Source organism: Dermacentor andersoni, chromosome 6 (genome assembly GCF_023375885.2).
Source record: "Dermacentor andersoni chromosome 6, qqDerAnde1_hic_scaffold, whole genome shotgun sequence".
In the NCBI taxonomy this organism is placed as follows: Eukaryota; Metazoa; Arthropoda; class Arachnida; order Ixodida; family Ixodidae; genus Dermacentor; species Dermacentor andersoni.
The window spans coordinates 57,350,612-57,373,049 of NC_092819.1; the positions used below are offsets into that span (position 1 = coordinate 57,350,612).

At 46.5% G+C, this 22,438-nt stretch overlaps 1 protein-coding gene across 2 annotated transcripts in view; it reads right to left on the reverse strand.

The window, feature by feature from the left end:
- Positions 1-21,606, reverse strand: part of LOC126522810 (transketolase) — a 34,840-nt gene extending 13,234 nt beyond the window's left edge. The window contains exons 1-5 of one of the 2 annotated variants that reach the window (XM_050171627.3): positions 21,427-21,606; positions 7,302-7,419; positions 6,752-6,963; positions 3,600-3,791; positions 962-1,089 (exon numbers count right to left, since the gene is read on the reverse strand). In XM_050171627.3, the coding sequence (XP_050027584.1) occupies positions 962-1,089; positions 3,600-3,791; positions 6,752-6,963; positions 7,302-7,419; positions 21,427-21,533 (757 nt within the window). In that variant the 5' untranslated portion in view covers positions 21,534-21,606. Of the gene's footprint in view, positions 1-961; positions 1,090-3,599; positions 3,792-6,751; positions 6,964-7,301; positions 7,420-9,607; positions 9,938-21,426 lie in introns of those variants that run through there. The other variant, XM_050171628.3, reaches the window with a different exon arrangement.
- Positions 21,607-22,438: the final 832 nt, after the last annotated feature.

Here is a 22,438-nt window from a genome sequence, read left to right on the forward strand (position 1 = left end):
ACGAGTCGCCATCTTGCAATGGCAATGAAGCTGGCTCCGATGGTAGGCTGTTGAGAATGTCGCAAACGCAGCTTTGGTTTCGTATCCAATAGACCGTGCCGGAAACTTAAACCAACGTTATTGGAAGAAAACGCAGTGCACTACGACCAGATAAAAGCTGTAATTATTTAATGTAAGCCACCATTCTCGCTTGAAAACCTTCCTATGGCAGGCCAAAAATAGCCACTTTCCGCAGGATATGGCATTTGTTCACCATATTAACTGTCCTCTAAGCTCCACCAAGACTGATGCTGTCACTAAAGGGGTTGGCATTGGCTCACCATAGGGGTCAGGTGTGTGCGTGCTGGCCAGTGAAATTCAAATTATCAGGCAAATGCCAATATTAGGATCGTAATTTATTGTTGTTAGTTTCAGCGCAAAAATGCCTATTTAGGTATGTGAACTTCTCACGACCCTTCAGTTCATCTTTCAAATGACAAATTTTGCAAGGAGGCCCCCCTACCTACACCATTATTGAACAAGGCTCCTTAAGCAGTTCAGCATTTCATTGCAGTTGGCCTTTAAGAGCATCTTCAAAATCAGCTAGTAAAGAATAAGCTCAGTGCAAATCCAAACAGATGCTCAAACTTGCTCAGTAAACTCATTGCAGTGCAGAGAAAGTTGCATTTTGTGTCAGCCAATCAGGAAGAAGAGGCTGGGTGTACAAAAAGAGAAATGGGGCGTTCCCATTGCCTGCTTTTAACCCTGCTATGAACTTCATATTTGGTCAGCGTCATGCACAACAAGGCCGACCAGTGAAAAACTGGTCAAGACCTGGTACTTCCCAGTGGCTGACCTGACCCAATATCAGCTGCACGGAACTGCCGACACAAACAACAGCTCACTTCTTTGGAAGTTCAACAATGAACCGAGCTGTCGGCAGGTAGAATAAAAGACCACCTCTACAGCAGAACTTGCGTACCTGCAATGCCCTTCCCCTTGTACGTCTTGCAAATGACTGCAGTGGGCTTGTTCCTGACGTTGGCAGCATCTGAGAAGGCCTTGCACAATGCCTCGACATCGTGGCCGTCAATGAGGTACGTGTTGAAACTGCAAAGCAAAAAGGGAATAATAAAATAGTGCTGAACACAAGAGGCAAACTACCCATTTCTAATCTTGAACCAGTTTTAATGTGTCATCTTTCCTTATAGCAAAGGCACGAAACATCTGATCAGTGCTGCCTAAACAATATGCCCGATTGATGAAAACAGCTTCACGTAAGCATCAACAGATCTCTGAATAGAAAAAGAAACGACTGATTATAAAGCCACTGACATATTACGCAACTTGCACAAATGCGATGTCATTAGTATGCACTAATAGTGCAGGTCTGTCTCTGATATGAGCCAACAAAATGCACCTTAAGGCCACAACAGAACAGTTAAATGCACAAAAATTGGATGAACAAGACCAAATACCATAGAACCACGACGTGCGGTGGACTCTATGAACAGAACCTCAAGGGACCAGGGAAATTGGTTCTGTTTATCAGGAGTTCCATTTACTGAGAGACAAAGCTGAATGCAATTGCATCAATACAAAACCAACCATGTGGATGGTGTTCCGTTTAAGAGGCAGTTCCTTTTAAACAATTTCCATTTATCGAGATTCCACTGAACATGCCATTTAGCATTATTTCCTGTCGCCAACATTCGCGATATTAAAAAAAATGACCCAACACATTCACACTTCTTTCCTTTACCATTTGATGCAGTTCTGACAACCTTTCGGCACCAGTGTTCTGTACATTGCCCAACTAATCGCCAAACTGATTTCCAGCTGCTAGATCCCCCGCAAACAAGGTGTGAGGCATGCACAATCAAGAACAGCAGCCGTCCACTGCAACAGTGCAGTGCTTGCCCGACCGTGTTACATGAAAACACCCGTGCACATTGTTTCCCAATCTGGTATTATCAGAAAATCTGGTTGCAGGGTCGTGGAACACAGCATTCACAGTTATCGCCGCCAACCCTATCACGAAAAGCATTTAAAGGGACACTAAAGTGAAAATGATTTCGTCTGCATCAGTAAACTACCATTCTACAACACCAAAAACACCACTCTTGCAACGATAAGAAGTTTGGTAAGCCAGAAAAAGCGCAAGAACGAAATACGGGTGGCGACGCCTACTTAAGTTCCCGCACCTGGGGGCTGTGATGTCTTGGATTTTGATGGCATCTTCTAGGGCCTACTAATTATATATAGTGGTACAGATTCACTACATTGTGTTCTAAAGGAACCAAATATTAAGCATGGCAAGTTTCGGGAACCTTTACTCAGCCAAAGCGGCCCAAATGCGAAAACATACTTTGGAATCCCTGACGTCACGCTGACGTACCGGCGCTGGGGTTTCGGCGCGAAATTCAAATACTAATACTTAGACCTTCATTTTCTCATTTAATAATCAAACTATTTCTTTTTTAAATGACTGCTGTCAGGGTTCTCAAACAATGCTTCACTAGTCTAAACTGATTTATTGTTTCGCTTTAGTGTCCCTTTAACTGAGTGCACGTGTGGCGTAGTGCCACAGAAGCATACAGCATGCTTTTATTGGGAGAACCCGAATGCGCTGCCATTCCCTGCCGTCTTTTGAGTGGCACTGTCCGAGTGTGCATTGCTTGCAAAAATGAAAGCAGCCCACAGTCGAAGCATTGGCTGGCCAAGCTATGGGTCGCACCCATGCACCGTTTACACAGCCAGGAATGATGCAGGCACAAAGACAGATCACTCAAGCAACATTCATGTTAACCCGTTCAACAGCTGTGACAATGACATTGAAGCAGCACAAGTCTGTCCATCACTGAAAAAAAAAAATTACGCACTCCCAGTCATTGACCGCAAGCCGAGAAAACACCTAGACATCGTCAGTGTGCTTGGACTGCCTGTGTCAACTGTCAACATGCGCAACCAGTTCGGCCAGTGATCTTCGCTCGGCCCGCCAACATGTTCCTGGCCATGTGATCTGCAGGTGCGAGGCCAACATCCAGCAGAATACACCTCGATGCACAAAATCTTTCTGCGCGGTAAATATTGGACATGAACGAGTCTATGTGGCCCCGAATCCGTGTATTGGACACACATACAAGTCTGGCAAGTTTTGCAGATAGAGCCAGAGAACACCTACAACAGTGGCGTAATTGAAATGTTGAAGCGAGGGACAGCATGGATTGTTCGGTTTGGGATAGGCACACATGCTTCCAGCTCCTGGCTGTACTCGTCACGGCAGCATTGTGACAGCAAGTGCTAGTGGATATTGAGTGAACTGTTCATGTGCCTTCAGGCGCACTACACTACCCAGTTACACCACCAAGTTACACCATTCACTAAAGTGTTGCACACTTTAATAAGCAAGCAGATGTTTACCAAAACTTAGACTGCCCACAGAACTAGTACTAGCCTTACTTAATAGTGAAATCCTATCTATCAATGCTTCACCTTTCAGGCAAAACTTGGCAATTTTGGCCTGTACGTTTTCCCGGATAGCACATTTGCTTTGCATTTTTCTCCAAATGTACGCACACAGTTCTACCGTATTATTGACATTGTGGTGAGCAGCATACCCAAAGGAATCAAGCCTGGTCTTGTAGATGTCCATGTGGTGCTGGAATGCGGTCGGCTCGCTCTGGCCCAGGCGGTTGATGTCGAAAATGGCCACCAAGTTATCCAACTTGTAGTGGCCCGCAAAGGACAGGGCTTCCCAAATGGAACCCTCTGCAGACTCGCCATCGCCAATTATGCAGTAGACTCGATAGCTGTGCAAAGGAATAGAAAGTTCACTTAAGAGGCAAACGCATTAGAAATAAATGAAACTAACTTCTTATGCCAAGGTATCACAAAGCCTGGTAGGTTAATACAGCATAAACAAGCTGGATAGAATGAACAGAAAAGACAAGACCAGTGCAAAGCCTGAAAGAAAAAAAGGCGAATAAGAGCGAAGGACTGCATTTCAGCCATAAGTAAACGCTGCATACAAGATTTCTGGCGGCAATCTTTGCATAAGAATGAGTTGTACACCAAGTAGTATACTTCGGGTTGCTACGAGGTTGCTATGACAAAAATTGCTGCTCCAAGCTCCCGGCTGCGAGCACAGTTGTAGCTAGTATTTTACCAATAGATACCCGTTTGCAGGTCTTATCTGCCTCACAGCTGCAGTAGATGTTTCATTAGAAAGCAGTCTGTGTTTGGACAAAGGGTACCCAGAGACCTCGAAATTTCCGTGGGCCCCCTTTCGAGATGAGAAAAATCCAACAAGTGGCCAAGCACCAGGCCGAAGGGCATCTCTACCCATTAGAAGAACTGGGTTCCTGGCAGCACCGGGATTCGAACACTGTACCTACCACATAAGAGGTGGGTTAGAAGAACTGCTGCCAGTTCCATTCCGTGATTTCCCATGAAGTGGGTGTTCTTTCCAAGCAATGAGCTCACTTGTACCGGCCGAGCACCAGGCCAGCAGTTCATTTGTACCTATTTTACAGATATGGACCTGGCAGCAGCAATAGTCTGCCTCCCACAGCAGCAGCAGATGCTTGACTAGTTCATCACTGTGGGACAAGGGATGCCCAGAGACCTTTCAAATTGCTATAAGGGACCCTTTCAAGATAATACCCCTTTATGAAAAGGCCAAGCACTGGATTGGGGGACACCTCTACAAACTAGAATGAACTGGTGGGTTCCCAGCGGCACTGGGATTTGATCCGAGTACCTCTCGCATAGCAGGGGGACGCTCAAGCATTGTGCCATGTTGCAGCCATGTCGCCACGGTGATGAAATAGTAGAGCATCTGCATCGTATGCAGGAGGTACTCTGATCGAAACCCAGTGCTTCCTGGAACCAACAAGCTTATTCTGATGGTGAACCGTAACACTTTCAACCATTTCGTCACTGCTGCAAACTCGCTCAGGATGATAAATCAATGTAAGAGTTTAGTTCCTGGACTGGTAATCATGTGGCACCACAACATATCATCCACAGCTCATTTTTGTGCTCTGTGGTCCACCAGGGACACAAGCTGGTTTAACTATGGTTCGACCCAAAAAGGACACAGTCCCACAGTACAGGTCAATTTTTCCCAGCTCAAGTATTTCGGTGGCCAATGAATACTGCAGTTATACCTCGATATAGCAAAGCTGCTAAAATCGACGCTTATATGAAAATTTCATTATACTAAAATTCAATGTTTCATGCAAATAAGTATAGTCGTTGACAGATTTTTCTTACACTGAAGGAGCCGTAAAATTTTCTGAATTATTGGGCAGTATAAAAAGAAAGTTGAAATGAGAAAAAAAAATCTTGCTGAATTAGAGTCGACGGCGAAAGATGCTTTATGCTTTATCAACAATATTGTCACATCAGCCTTACAAAAGTGAAGCCTGTAACGCTAACACATCTACTCCACTGCCATGGCTGATGACGTCCGCAATGGAACGACGCCATCCTGCAGACAGCAGGCCGATTCCATATTTAGCTTCTGAAGGCATGACAGATGCTACTGCCTATAAATTGTGGGATGCCATGCAATATACTGCAAAACAAGTAGCAGTGCGGAGTTCCTCATATGCAGGTCGAAAACAGTCGTACGTGTAGCAGTGGAGCAACACCGCTAACAAGTGCTTGCACTTTTCGGAGACCCACTACACACAGACACCTCCCTTTTTTTACCTCTGGCTGGCTTGAAAGGCACTTTGTCTTTACCAAAGACCGATGCGGCTCGCTAGGCAAGCACAGCACAACTATTTCTATGGTTTCGTCACTGAAATCTTCGAGATCGATCAAAATAATGTAGTCGGCAGCAACGACCTTTTTGGATTTGACAAAACACCTCAATTCTATGCCCCAAATGAGAAACTCGATCACAGCACCAAGTGAAACAGCTGCTGTGAACCTGAATGCATCTGTTTATTTGGACAGTGTTGCCAGCGCAAGTAATGGATTCTGGAGTTGCCGATACTCTGGCGGTCACTGTAGGGGATACTTTCACTTTTGCAAAATATTGCATGACCGGTGGTGGGCACGTTGGCGCCTGGGAAACAGCGTCCCCGGCACAATGCCAAGCATGTTATAGTAGTTCCAGGAACGCCGTCACCCATAGCCAACACATCTGGCTCTAGTCACATTAAGCCTTGCGAGTATTCCAGGAAGTGATTGCCCGAGATTGCTGCACCAGAAATCTAACCTGCGACATGGTCTTGACCAGCGACATGTCACACGGATGAAGTTGGAGACACTAATGAGATGCAATGGTTAGACAGCTAAATTATTCTTTGAACACTCCGAGCATCCCTTAGTGGGAGAGTCTTCCATTCTTCGATTTCAAGCTCAGACTGCTGTGCCCATGATGCCAGTGAGACAAATTGAAGATTACTCAAACACTGCAGCCATATTTACACAGGGAATGTTGCTAAATGTCTCCAGGTCTAGTGTCTGCTTAGTTTAAAATTTAGTGTATGCATTCTTTATAATAAACAATTAACTAGCCCGGTCAAATATTAAAGATCAATGACACCGAAGAAAGTGGTACAAAGGAAATGTCAAGGTGGTACAGTAAGTCAACCTATCCCGTGTTCCAGAAATACAGAATTATCCCTTTAGCTTTACTCATTTCCTGTTAAGGTCTCCAACAGGAAGCCTTCTACAGTAGCCGTCTTAGCACTAGTACAGCCTTGGCACCAAGACCGATATATGAACCTGTCCTGCCGAATGGTGACATACGCACCTGGCTTTGTCGAAGTATTTGCCCGTGTAAGCCATACCAGCGGCACAGCTCAGGCCCTGGCCAAGGGAGCCTGTGGCAACATCCACAAAGTTAAGCCGAGGGGTTGGGTGGCCTTCGAGGTCGTTGTCGATCTTGCGCAGCTTGAGCAGCTCCTTTTCAGGGAACAGCCCCGCTTCCGACCAGGCAGCATACAGGATGGGTGCTGCATGACCCTGCAAAGAGTGACCAAGGATAGTTCATTCTAGATACAGCAATAAGTGCAAACGTTACATGGAGAACTTGCACTGCAGAAGAACCATACAATAGAAGCAGTCAACATCTGAACCTTCTGGACGCAGCTAGTATCATTGCCTGTTAGATTAGATGATGGGGTTTTACGTGCCAAAAACCACAATCTGATTATGAGGCACGCTGTAGTGGTGGAATCCAGAATTTGTACCACCTGGGGTTCTTTAATGTGCACCTAAATCTAAGTACATGGGTGTTTTCGCAGGCTTGTTAAATTAAACAGCACAAGTGCTTGTGAAAGTGTAAGGGCAAAAACGCCTACCTTGGAAAGAATGAGGCGGTCACTAGAGGGATCACGAGGGGCATCCAATCGGTAGCGCATAGTCTTGAAGAACAAGACAGACATGATCTCTGCCATGGAGCAGCATGATGTGGGGTGCCTGCACATCACAAACAGTAGCAATGCGTCAGCCACTAGGCAGTTAGTCATGTTGAACTACTGGGATCAGCAGTCCAAATTTTGCATCAACCCTTTAAGGTGTCAATTCTGTCCATATAAAATTAGTTTCGCAGCACACTTCTTGAGTCTTAAGAATAATAAAAAAACATACAGCAGCAGAATGGATTAAGAATTCTCATTTCTTCAGTAAGTTCTGAAGTTTATAGAATGTGGACTTCATGCAAGAACAGGAAATAAATGCTTCTAATAATTATTCCACCACAATTCATCCAAAAGCAGGTCAAATCACCTCTTTTCAATCTGCTTCTTTGAAGAGCACAGGCCTTACGACTATAATCTACGACAAACAAGAGGTGCATGAGAACCTGACAAAATTGCACCCCTCTGTTTCCCTTCATAGAGGGTCTAATATTCGGCAGGTTTGATGCCTTCAGGTAGCATAAGAGGGTCTATCGATCAGATGCCTGCTCATAAAGCTCTCTTACTATGCAGCGCCAATTGTCGAAAAGGATGTTCCACATCTAACACTCCATGCCAACACTCCCTGGGTTACCCATACATAAACAGCTAAGAATGTGGATGTTGGAATGGCCTCCATAGAATCACAATTGGTCATTTCAAATTAAATTACGGGGTTTTACGTGCCAAAACTGCAATCCGATTATGAGGCATGGAGTAGTGGGAGACTCCAGATTAATTTTGACCAACTGGGGGTTCATTAACATGCACAGAAATCTAGGCACATGGGTGTTTTTGCATTTCGCTCCCATCGAAATGAGGCTGCCGTGGCCAGGATTCGATCCTGCGTCTCCGTGCTTAGCAGAGCCACTAAGCAACCCTGACAAGTGTATCACAGCTGGTAGTGCAATGCATGCGTAATCGGCTCCCATCGACGGCGAGTTTTCCCGCCCACTTTTATTTATTTTTTTATCATTTCTACAGTTCAACTAAATCTAAACTTCATCTGTGCTTTCCTAAGCTACCCTATCCGTTGGCTTCATATGGATCTAAATATATGGAGACCTACTCAGAGACAAAGTGTTCATACATTAACGAGGGAAGTGTTTTGTGTAACAGTAGTTAACAGGTCATCTACAACCAAAACTTGTATTTAAAAAATCCAACAAAAAAAATCATGAGCCATTACACTCTGAAGGTGGATGACCTGCAAAGCTGTTTAGTACATGACACAGGTGACAGAATCTTGAAGGGCACAAACCTACATTTATAAACACACATTTGTGTCGATTAGACATGAAATACACATATATGCAAATATGTACATATCCTCTGTATTACGAGAGGGATGAGCCATTGCATTTTTTGCTTGCTTAGGAGGGTATGAGCCACTGCCGATAGTTTCAAACAGCTTCACTGCAAAAAAAAAATAATGAAAGAGGGGGGGGGGGGGGGGGGGGCGCTGTCAGCTGCCCCTAGAAGGGGCACAACACCAGTCTTGCATAAGTATGGCCCAGGAAATGACACAGAAGAATTTCAAAGCATATGATGCAAAGAAAAGCGCCGCACCAACATTATGCAGGAAAGGGCATAATACTGAGCAGCACTACTTTCTAGCGCTACTGCCGAACACAGAGGCATGTGCGAAGAGGCATCCTAGAAGGGGGAGGGGCAAGTAGAATTCGTTGGGCACGGGCCACTTCAACATTACTTGCGCATTACAAATTAAGGTTCCAAAATTAAACTGAGCACACGCGGCATTCCGGGAACAGAAATCCCCGTTCAAGCCCGAGTGGGCGGGGCCCACGGGCGCAAATGCTCACGCTCGCAGACGAACAAACAGAAAAGCGAGCAGGCATCTCGAAAATTTGCGCGTTTATCGGACGCGCTCTCGACATCCGTCTCCTCGCGGAGCCATCATGCTAACGGGACACACGCTCCAGACGTCGCGCCGGAATGCGTGATAACGCGCGCGCTCAAGCCGCCGCAATCACCCGAGTGAAATTAACGAGGAAGCAGGCATTCGACCCTCTTTACGGTATCTAACTTAACAGCCCCGTGCTTCGGCATAACTTGCTCCCACACAAGAGCGCCACAGAACCGTTAGTATTCACGAGCCGCTTGCTTTGAAAGAGGCTCATGCAGTGAAGCACGGGCGCTCCTGAGCGACACGCTGTCTGGAAAACAAATAAGACCGAAGCTTTACAAACCCGCTGTTCGAGGCATTGGTGGCCCGAATGCACAGGATGCGGAGCTTGTTGGCGATGTCCCGCAGCTCCTGGTAAGTGCTCGCGTCCATGTTTTTCCCCCTTGACGGTCTACGGGCTTCCCGAAAGCGCAAAGACACCTGTGAATCGCTCCGGTGGCCGGCTCAAGGGCACAATGTCGAAGGCGTGCGCGGCGGCGGCCTGTGGGCAAGCTGCTGCGACCGGGAAAAACCGTCTGGACGCGCGCGCGTACACCGAAGGCGGAGAACACACCAGGCGGGCCGGCAACGGGGAAAACGGGCTTTCCGCCGGGAGCGCCGCTTTATCGGAGACGGTGTGCCGGCATCACGTGGTGCTCGCTTCGTATGACGGCTAGCCGGTGGCCCAATGGCGGCTGGCTACGGCTACGGCGGCGCGCCTAGCCGGAACCGGCCGGCATCCGCTGACAATGACGGCGCGGGAAAAAAAAGTTTCACGCAATCGCAAAGAAGGAAATGGCGCGGCACGAGTAGCGCCGGCACGCCAAGAAAAGAAAAGAAAAAAAGGTCATGCAGAAGGCGGGTTTATTGTGTTCGCCAGCGCACTTGGCCGGGAACGGGGTAGGTGAGGGGAGAGGAAGGGGGTCTAGGCAGGCTCCACACTAAAACAAAAATTTGGAAGTAAACGAATGCTACAGCGTAGTCGTCAGCTGAGCAACTGGGAGTCAGTGACATTTTAATCACGGGCACGTCTACTCACGACCGCTCACAAATAAAACGTTTCGCGCAATTGACGTGAAGATGCCGCGCAAATTCTTGGCTAACTGTCACTCCACAAATAATAGTCACTTTCATGGTAATTAGCTTCGTGCAAACGGGTCCCGGATGAACTTGTACATAAGTGTACAGCTTTCGGATAAAGCTTTGAAATCTGTCGTCAAACGCTTGTCGCCCCAAAACTCTGAATGACTTTTTTTTTTTTTTTTTTTCTGCGCCACGAAATTTGGGCTTGTAGCCGCTTCACAAAACTCGGCCACATTCCTGTTACGAACAACATCCATGCACGAAATACCTGGGATTTACACGTATCTATACGCATTTTGCGCGACAGAATTTACGTTCGAGAATCTTAATCTTGAGAATCACGTCATTAATTGCACTGCCCAGACAAGCACACCTACAGGGAAGCGGCGATCGAGAATGCGGTGTCCATCCGTGACCATGACGTTAAAGGCTCCTTGCTTAGGCTCAACCTTGCATACTCAAAGCACGCAATGACTGCCAAGGGGGTCAACTTATGATTTCACCACGTCAGTTGGTCCATACCATTGCGTCACAGCTCGTGCGCTGACCCAAGGTCAGACGTGCACATATGACACTGCTTGTCCACGCGGTCCGACGGTCATTCGGGTTGACAACGGGCAAGCGACTTGTGCTGTTGACTGTGCCAACAACACAAGTGGTGCGGAAACCGCTAACGACGCGAAATAAGTGGGACCGCCTCCAAGTGTGTTGCCCGAGTCGAGCGCTGTCGTTTGTTGACCTTTCTTTTTTATGATTCCTGTTTTTCTTTTTTTTTGTTCCCCGGAGCCTGTCCTTCACGCAGTCCTACGTGCGCGGGAGGAACGTTCAAAGTAAGAGCACGTATACGGTAAGTATTACGCTGTCAGTAAAAAAATTTTAAAAAAGGGAGGGGGGGGGGAAGAAAACTGCACAACAGGAAAGAAAAAAAAAGGAAATCCCGTGTTTGCTACATACGAAATCAATCTAGCGTTGTTCTGAGAACGGGCCAGACTTCGAGGAAAACTTGGTGGCAAAACAGAGCAACAGAGGGAAGAAAAGGTGATAAAACAAGAACAAAGATGCGTTTATAAAAAGCGATAAAATCCATTGGAACGTTCTGTGACGTCGTGTTAAAAGGAATTCGACACCATCGACTTCCCCGAACAGCGCCTGTATCTTTCGCTACTGCCAATGTAGAAGATAGCCAAGTGAAAAATCAGGTCGTACACAGGAAAGCTAACGCTATTAAAATGACACCAGTACCTAAATGCTGTGCCACCGCCTCTTACGCTTTAGAAAGGGCGCACAATTACAAGAGCACTTGTCGTTGCGTCAGGGGTGTATAAGGCAAAAGTATATAACAGCGCGCGAATAGTTTATTCGCATGGCCTGACACACAAAACATCAACAAAACAGACTGGTGGGCGAGTTGGTATTGCATGTTAGCGCTGTCTCCTGTGTGCCTTCTCTCGTGTCGTGCGTTTCTTTGCGCTAAAGACTATTAATAAACACTAAACATGTATACTCATTTGCGTGCAAGGGCGGCGAACGTTGACCTTGTGCGCGCGTGAGCAAGTTTCCCCGACTACGGATAACCTGACTCGGTGACTCACGAGATTATCTCTTCTTAATCTGCTATATCTGAACCATAATAGCTCAGCAGAAAGCGATGTTGCAACCGACGAAGCGGCGATTTGCAATTTCCCGCAAATTTCTGAAGGGTTCTTGGCGTTTTGCGCATGCGTGTACTATACGCGGGGTTGCACGGAGTGAAAGCTGCGAGCTCTGCACGCTCTGCACGCGCGATAAGACAGAGCAGACGACCCCCTTGACGACGATCTCCTGAGTGTTGCATTCGCGTGACCAGTGCGCGTGATTCGCCGACTCCAGCTGCATCTAAATAGCTCGCACTCTAATGCAGGCACACCTCGATACCCTCTGTGCACTGTCACAAGCATGCTCACATCGCGCTTTCTTTCCTCAAAGACGCAGGCTTTTATACCGGTCGCACATTCGTGTTTATCCAGGAACGTCAGGGCGCCTTCGCGTGAACAACATTTGAAGCTCGAATTTTGGCTGCAATATAGGGAGAGAGAAAGGGTTTGCCGTCGCGCTGGACGAACGAGTATAGAGTGCACAAATGAATGAAAGAGACACGGCTATCGCTAGCCTGTTTCAACGTATCTCTTCCCTGTCTCACGAACCAGACGGAGTTTCGCGAGCGAGCGATAGCGCGAAACAAGAAGCCTGCGCACGCAGCGTCAGACACTTGGGAGGAAGAGTTGCGCGTATATATATATCCACGTCGAACACCCACCAACGTGGGGGCTACACACACTTGAACGAGACACGGCGCCGAGATAAGCGGGTGACCACAATATTTGCTGGGTGGGCGATAAGCGCGCAGCGAAACTTTCGAGGCGCGGGCGCACATGAGACGCCAAAAGATACAAGACGCCATTTCTCGATATCAACGCGCGCGATAACCGCCTCGAAGTGGCTATAGGGTTTAGCTGCTAAGCCTAAATAAAGATGTCTAGGAGAGAGAGAAAGGGCAGGGACGGTGGGAGGATGGTGTGCGGTGAGAGAGTCTTCTTCTAGATATATAGGCACGTGTTAGAAAATCTTGCACCGAGGACAGCTATAGATGTGCGGGAAGCCAGTCCAAGAGCAAAATTTGCGAAAGTAACGAGATCCCCGCGCACACGACCACTAATCCCACAAGCGGATTTTGCTTGCTCGAAATCCTTCATCATCATCATCATCATCAACAACCTGGTTACGCCCACTGCAGGGCAAAGACCTTTCCCATATTTCTCCCAACTACCCCGGTCATGTACTAATTGTGGCCATCTTGTCCCTGCAAACTTCTTAATCTCATCCGCCCACTTTCTGCCGCCGCCTGCTACGCTTCCCTTCCCTTGGAATCCAGTCCGTAACCCTTAATGACCATCGGTTATATTCCCTCCGCATTACATGTCCTGCCCGTGCCCATTTATTTTTCTTGATTTCAACTAAGATGTCATTCACTCGCGTTTGTTCCCTCACCCAATCTACTCTTTTCTTATCCCTTAACGTTACACCCATCATTCTTTCCATAGCACGTTGCGTCGTCCTCAACTTAAGTAGAACCCTTTTCGTAAGCCTCCAGGTTTCTGCCCCGCACGTGAGTACTGGTAAGACACAGCTGTTATACACTTTTCTCTTGAGGGATAATGGCAACCTGCTGTTCATGATCTGAGAATGCCTGCCAAACGCACCCCAACCCATTCTTATTCTGATTATTTCAGTCTCATGATCCAGACCCGCGGTCACTACCTGCCCTAAGTAGATGTACTCCCTTACCACTTCTAGTGCTTCCTTAGCTAAATCCTTAGTTCCGCTTAATTAATTGGGTCTTGCAGGAACCAAGTGGCTTGCAAACGCAAACGAAACGCTCGTTACTCTCAAAGTCATGACTGTAAGATGAATAGAATAACAGAGCATGTTGGGACGCAGGCCCATTGTCTCAGTATAAACGCTTATCTAATTTGCGCGTGCGTAGTAAGTAGCACGGTATAAATGAACAGTGCACAGCATACAGCCTTAAGCGCACTTCACTGATTAATCAACGGTCACTGACGCGCAAAAGTCACATCCGATGCGAAGGTGTACGCATATCATTCACTGACGCGCCTGCACTCATGTATACCATACAGGCAGTGCAATGTATACGGTCCCGAAGCCAGTGAAAAATGGTCTCCTTGTATTCGAATACAAGAGATGCATACGAGCCATTACACAGTTATTCAGTGCAAAACTTCGAAAGACGCGCGCCCAAATTGTGCTAAATGCGTGCTCAATATTTGCATGCATGCAGGGGATTCTATGAGAGTGCGCTTCGATTGTCGAGTGCCGTGCTGCCACGGCGTGTCGAAGTGCAGGACGCGGCGGAGAGTTAGTCGTTCTATAACATAAATTTAATTTTGGTATATTATTAGAGGGACATTACAAAGAAATAAGTTAGCTGAGTTTGTAAGTAATACGAAAAATACAAATCAGTCCTGCCGTGAACGTATATATTATTGCTAATCCGGAAAGGACTTAAAAAAAAAACAAAAAAAAACGAGAGAGAGAGAGAGATTTGTGGCGACGCGCACATAAATTTCCCTGCAATAGCAGCTCGTGACGTGATGCATTTCGGCAGCATCTGCTCCGAACTAGTAAATATAGTTTATCGATAAGCAAGGCCCACATTGCATTATAAAAGCAACTAAAAGTCTAGCCTGTTTCGAACACCTTTTCTGCATGGAAACGCGTACGGCCGAAATATGCAAAAATATTTTGATATCGGTAACCTTACAATGACACATCGGTGCTAATTAAGCTTTGAACGAGGAACTCACAAAAGGCCGGAAGCTTCGCCGATACTTTCTCTGCTAATAGCCAACCCTTTCCCGCCAAATAAAAGAAATAAGAGGTCACCAGAGAATAATTCACCAGTTTCAATTCTATACCCGGCGTTCTTACGGAGATTTATAGTAATATTTAAAAATAGCTGTTTTGAAATAAAAGGACGAATCCTTTTGAGATATGCCGCGAGCGGTGGTGACCACGGAGTGACGGGTGATAAGAGGTAATTTGTCGCTCATTAAGCAAAATTTAATAATCGCATTGTAAGCTTCTTATTTCAGCAGGCTCATCGTAATTTCATGAAACTGAAGCGAGTTCTCCGTGCAATTAAGCCGTGTCAACTTTTCAGATCTGAGAAAATGCGATTACCCGCGGAACTGTGGCACGACGAAATTCGGCTATCAGAGCGCGCGAAACAGAAACTGGGAAGCTGCAACGCACGCCGCCACAGAACGCTTACATATGGTCGCGCCTCGAGCGGATTGATGGATCGATGGATAAGGCTGAACCCTTTGAATCGGACGTTGGTTCACGCCACCTAGCCATGACTAGAGGCGACGTTCATGCTGACGTCACACAGCGGCGGGCAACCAACGTATTGCGCCCAGACTGCGCCTCCTTGCTCCTCCTCCTCCTCCTCCTCCTCCTCCTCCTCCTCTCTCTCTCTCTCTCTCTCTCTATATATATATATATATATATATATATATATATATATATATATATATATATATATATAAAGGAGAAGAAAGGGGGTTAACCGAGGGCCTTTCTTCTGGTTTATTACATAACGAGGGTCTCGAATTCGGCAACATTGATGGCTACAGGTAGCATGTGTGGGTAAAATGAACGGTTTCCTTCACCCAAAAGGATCACGTTCTCGTGACGCCTGCGGGCAGAAAGGATGTTCCACATCCGCCGCCAAGGTCTGTAAGTGGTGGTGGCGCTGGCTAACACTCCTAGGGTTCTACTAGGAAACATAGAAACCCAAGAAAGTGGATGAGGAAATGGCGCCGCGGTAGCGCAATTGGTAGAGCATCGCAGGCGAAATGCGAATGTTGTGGGATCGTTTCCCACCTGCGGCAAGTTGTTTTTCCATCCGCTTTCATTTCCATTAATTTATCGTTTCTGTATTTAATTCATTAAGCATATATATATATATATATATATATATATATATATATATATATATATATATATATATATATATATATAGAACTTGAGTGGTGCTACAAGGTAAACAGAACAAGTATTTAATTTCGACAGTTTCGATCGGTGGACCGATCTTCATCAGGGTTTACAAAAAAAAAAATATATATATATATAGCCGTAGCCCTCGAAGCGACGTTCTGCTTACGTCGCGTTCTTCAATATCAGAACGTTGATATGCTGCGTTACGGTGACGTGGCTTCAGTCAGCGGATTGCGATGAGCCCTCAGAAATTAATAGCCTGAAAGTAAATCATTTAATTTTTTTTTATTATCGATTGATTACCTAATATGACACGTCACCACATGGTCGCTGCCGCTCCCGAAATTTCTTCCAGGGAACCTACCTTTTATTTCAAGATGACTATCTCTAAAATATTACTAAAAGTACTTGCAGAAACAGCCGGTATACATATTATGTTTGGCTGAAGGTGTCTGTTGTGTGCATATATATATATACCATCAAGCATCCGGTTATAGGCGCCCTTCGTTCTATTTCCGCCGACGAAACCTTTGTCTACAGCACGAGAATCAACCGCGTACGCACAAGTCGGCCGCTTCCGCATGCGTGTTGGCAATGACCTTGGGGAGTTGCTTGCCGCCCACGGCCGCGGTGACCAGCGTTCAGGACAGGACCCTCGTGCAGCAGAAATGATGGGGTCTGACACGGCAGCGATGATCACAATATTTCGACGACGAGGAAACGCGTGGTCGCCCAGGCGTGTCCCTACTTTTGCCACTGCAAGCCATCCGCGGATTGAATAATTCAAGGGAATCAAAAGACTGCAGTCTGTCTGTGTGCAGACCATCAGCTAGACACCCCATTGTGCATTGCAGCTCCCTTGCGTAACTCCCACATAGATGGCGTTATGACCTCATGATGTATGAGTTGCTCCAGACCAAAGATGTATAAAGCGGAAGGTGGAGATCAGCGCAACGTCTAGAAATCAACAAGGTTCGTTACCAAGGGAGAAGAGGAGGAGGAGGAAGCAGGAAAAGACGGAAAGACAGAGAGGTTAGCCAGTTCTCAGACCGGCTGGCTACCCTGTGCTGGGAAAAGGGAGTAAGAGGAGTAAACTATAACAGAAAAGAGATATTACAAAAAAAAAGGCAAGAACAGAAAGACAGGGAGGAGGGAGAGAGAATACGGTACTGCTTAAGGTCTGTCTTGAAGACCAGTCTTCCGCAAGGAGCCAACGCTCGAACAAAACAATGCGTCGAAAACGTTGAACGACGGATACATAAGCGGCGTTCTTGTGAGTGTGACAAGTGGCACGTCGCATCGCATTTCCAAAGCTTCGAATCGCATGTAAACAGCAACAATGCGCTAGAAAGGCGAATCGTATTAATGCGACAGGAGGAGCCGGGTAAGGACGATCGTGTCATGTGATGCATGTAAAAGCTGTGCGTATCGTATCGACGGAGAGCGGAAAAAGTGAGACGGCAGCAGCAGTGCGTACTACTCCGCTTACATGGCGAATGGCCGGAAGCAGTTTCCGGCTGTGGAGAGAGAGAAAATGATAAATGAAGGGCAGGGACGTTAACCAGGACTGAGCCCGGTTAGCTCCGCTACACTGGGGAAAGGGAAACGGGGAGGGAAGGATTAAGAAGAGAATGTTCACTGTGGATGTCGCCGAGGTGGTACCAGCTTTCTGCTGTAGTTTCGAAAGAAGCGGATGCTACACGTATTACGATTAACATGATGAGGCGCTAAACCCCTGCCACACGGGCACAGAAAATGACAGAAAGGCGGTACGTTACTCTCGCATTCGTGTGTGTATATATATATATATATATATATATATATATATATATATATATATATACTTCTTTTTTTGCTTTTTCCCACAGCCTGGCGTGTACTGCACTTGCAGACAACTTTCTGTGGCAATGAAGGGAAAGCTGCGCGGAAGCAAAGCGCGCAGAAGCGAGAGCGCTCCTGCAAAGAGTTCCACATCTTCATTAGCGTTAGCTTAAGCTGGGGAAGAGGAAACGATAACATCTTAGTTACAACAGCTAAATAGAAAACACACCACTGAGTGTGTTTAAGTTTGTTTATTTCGCGGCTTTCATCCCCCTCGTCTTGGCAAACGCGAAGCTGTCGCACGTGGAAGCTGAGTCGATTCGGCGCCTGTTCTGAGAAACTAAAAGCGCTGTCACAACGCTGCCGGACTACTTGGCGCAGTAACACATGTGCAGAAGCTCCGCCCCCGTAGTTTGTCTTTACACTTCAGTTGTTTCAGCGTTATGTCCTCGCCTGAAGTCGCGATGTTGCGTTTTGGGCCATGCAGAAATAACCAAGCCAATCTTTGACGTCGTTAGGTACGTATATGCATACGTTTCAGGAAACACCGCGAGCAAGCAACCGGTTATGGAAGTGGCGGAATCGCGCGCTATACAGCGTCGCTGAGTGATCGGCTTGTTACGGTCTTTCTGGCAATTGACCAACGCTTTAATCGCGATGAACTATTTTTAACCGGTCACTCAGTTGAAAGCCAAACAAAGCAAGCCGAATGAACCAACCGCGAACGCTCTCTTGCGCATGCAGCTTGTCTGGGGTTGGCTTCCGCATTCGAGGAACGCTCTTTCAACCGCCTCAGCGCGGGCGATTAATTATTGTCTTCGCCGGCGGCATGGTCCGTGAATGTAATTATAGAAACCACAAGTGTGTCTGTGGAGGGGGGGGGGATGATGCGCTATAGCAACGAAATACAAAAATGGACCTTTTGTAAACGTCACCTTGTACACAGCGTCGGTTTCAATTCCAAAAAAAAAAAAAACACAAAAAATTAGGCAATGCAAATGCGCAGTATTGCTCTCCCTCCCGCTCTTTCTGATGATAGCATGCACGTATTACACGACAGCATAGCGAATTAGTCGATTAGAAGGTGGCCAACAAATGTACTGAGAAAGCGTGCGAAGTTTTTGTCTCAAAATGTATGTATGTATGTATGTATGTATGTATGTATGTATGTATGTATGTATGTATGTATGTATGTATGTATGTATGTATGTATGTATGTCCGTTCATCCGTCCGTCCGTCTGTGTCTGTCTGTCTGTTCCGCTGCACAGACGAGCTCTCTAACTACCTATACGCAATCTGCTATGTAGTACAACGAAGAAAGTTCCCAACGTTCTTGTTATTTAGCTCCGCCGACCTCTCCTCTCCAGTAACATGCTCGTGAAGAGCCGCCGCATCCGCTGGAAGGATGTATAACACTGTGCAACCCGCTTAACTAAAACTGAATTTACGTGTATCCTGCGCACGAAATACGGCGACCGCTTAGGCGCTGCATTCTGGCAAGGCGCCATCAACGTTTCTTCCGGAACATGCGACGGCAGCGCGCGCAATAAGTGCAGCACCGCAACTACACGCACGGCCACGGCCCAGACACCGCCCACAAATCACTCATCGCTGGCCAAGCGTATCCCTGGACTGGCTGCGTCCGCGAGCAGCGCGGGCTTGCAAGACGTATATACGCAAGAGCACTTGGTGCTTCGAAACACGGCCCTGACAAAGAAAAAAAAGAAGAAAGAAAAAAAGGAAAGAAAGAAAGAACAAGGGGGGTAAGGTTGAGCAAGCGTCCTTGCAATAAAGCGGTGCGAAAAGCAAAAAGGCTGCTGAAAAGCGAAAAAAAAAGAAATATAAATAAATATACATTTACTTCGCGCCGTAGCCAGCGTTAAGAGCCCAGCAAAACAAACACAAGTTAACACTGCAGCCGTTGGCCTCGCTTCCGGCTTCCCGTTACTGACAAGTTATAAATGCACGATAAAGACCGGTTTCGCGTTAGACGGAATGGCGGCGCCTGTATAGGTTCCGCGTTCCAGTAAAACTGTGCAGCGTTGCAGAAGCTACGACTGGCGTCGGCCAATCGGAGCATCGGGTTCACAGAGCTGTTCGACGCTCCAACCACTTGCATGTTAGTAAACAGATCGTGGCCAGCCACTGGGACGCATAGCGTAAGTGTATTAAGTGTTAGCGTGTACAGACAATGTGAGATGCAGGCGAATATGTACACTATAGATCTTCGCTTTCTTTTCTTGACATCATCTTGAACTATACTGTTCAGAAGAAAAACCTTTCCCTAAGTTCGGTATAGCCCTTAAAGAAATCATAGCGCTAAAGGAGTTGGTGGTTATTTGCACTAACTATACATGCGCTATTCTATTTGCATACATCGCTGAAACGGGAGCGACCATCTTTTTTGAAGACACCGAATCAGACCGTAGCACCACCGCACCTCTGCGACGTCGCTAAGGGGGCCGCATTAAAGCTTAGGACTTGGCAACGAACGAGCGGCTATGTGATAAAATCAGAGAACACATAGAACGGGCTACAAACGCTGGTCATTCAGTGACAGCTATTGCGCGCTATATAGCCTTACGAATCCGCCTTTCGAATGGGAGCACTTAGCTCTGTAACTTCCGTAGCAGTGCACGGTATTACTGCAGCACGAGTATACGGTTTGGTTGCGCCGTTGAGATCGTAAACGCGAACGAGACATGTAGACTGCCGGGAAACTTATACATGAACTACACAATTACGACTCAAAATATAGGCGTGCTTTAAATGAGAACACTACAGAAAATTGATGTTTGTTTTTTATGCCCACCACCACCACGCTTACCAACTTAACTATGTGCCGCACAGACGCTTGTCGAGTGGCTTGGCCGAGATGAGAAAATTCGGCACCAGATTTAATTCCGTTCTAATCCGCGGCTGATGTTTCTCACGAGAAAGCAGTAATTAACTGAAGCTGGTTTAACGACACAAGAAATCCTTCCTATGTGTCGGCAGGCAACTGCCATACTACCGGTAATTTTAAACTTCAATAAATTAGAAATAGAAGAAAAGAACGGCAGCGCGACGCATCGCCAATGAGCTAACACCATCAATGTAGCAGAATCTTTCATCAGTCCCCATTGAGCATATTAAGATTGTAATTGTTCGGCCTTGAAAACTCGAAAAAACCGCGTCATTCTCTTAACTCACTTGTACCCGTAAGCGTTCCCAGATGGCGACACCAGTCCATAACGTCGCGGCACTGCGAAAGCGGTTTGAGGAAAACAAGCAAGCGAAACCTCCGAGCGGGAATTAGGTGGCAAGCCTGGGCCAGCCCATCGTCATTCTATAAATAGGACACTATTAGCGGTGACTCTTGGAAACGATTGGGAAATGCAAAACGGAACACGTGGGCCCATGGAGACCGGAAGCCGTCTATCGATGCTTTGCAGGCAGACGCGAAACGGGCACGTGCGGCGAGTAATCGACTCCGGAAACCTCGCGATATCAGTTTTCTAACCACTCTACTAACCAGAGATCAAAGTAAAGAACAGGATAGGACACGTGGCTAGAGTATTCACCTTCGCCAAACGCTTGTCACATCGTTTATCACAGTGTATCACCATAGAAACGCCGGCCGACCGGCGGGACTCGGGGGTTCGCAGCGACCGACTCACCCCGAATTGCTGGCGTTCGTCGCCTTGATGCAGAGAATTCTAAGCTTGTTGGCTATGTCCTTGAGCTCCTGCGATGTTTTAACATCTGGTCGATGATAATTGGCCATGATGTCCAAACTTCAGGGACTTCTCGGACACACTCCAATTGCTTCAGCCGGCGCCTTCCGCGTTTTTTACGTTAGTTTCTTCATTTGCCATAATTACTAGACGAATACATGCAGTTCCCCTCTGAGTTAGATATGGCATACAGCGACACTTGACGGTTCTAACTTCGTTTTTAATTACTACTATTTTAAATGTAATAAAACAAGTTAGATTTGTTAAACTAGCAGTTATTAAATTATGAATTCGATGTTTTAAGATGCTTAACTTTTCCACGAGAACTTCGTTTAAAAATTGTTGGACAGATGGCGGCAGCAGTCTTGCAAACATAAGTGACTTCTCGCAAAAAGTAGTTTCGTGCTTTTCTTCTTGTTGCTCTGCTGCTTCAGCAGAATGTACTTCAAAATCAAGCAATCTCCTGCAACATGACCACTGGAGCTATTATTGAACGTATTCTTGCACGCAACGAATTTTCTGGAGCAAGCTAGCATTCGGGGGCCGCGAACTTGAACAGTGTTCAAAAAATAAGCTAACGTACAGATCTTACCATGAATTTGCGCCGATTATATCATTCGCAATTTAGAATGTGGTGTTTCATTGATGTAAATCCGGTAAGTTCTCTGCTAGCGTAAAGAAAATGCATATAAATGGACTTTCTGATATCGTAAAGCATGGTTTGCTGTGCTATAGTTGTTAGAGTTATCGTGTGGGTACCCCTACAAAAACAAATAAAATAAAATAAAATGTAGGCAAATTCACTTTCTGCTCTAGTCGGTCTAAAAATGTACATAATATTGCGGTTCACAGATGTACGTCATCATCTCCCAGACAACACACTGACGTCCTTTGGATGTCCTTAGGATGTCCTGCTTAGAAGGCGTGGGATGTCCCAAGGATTACCCATACCAAT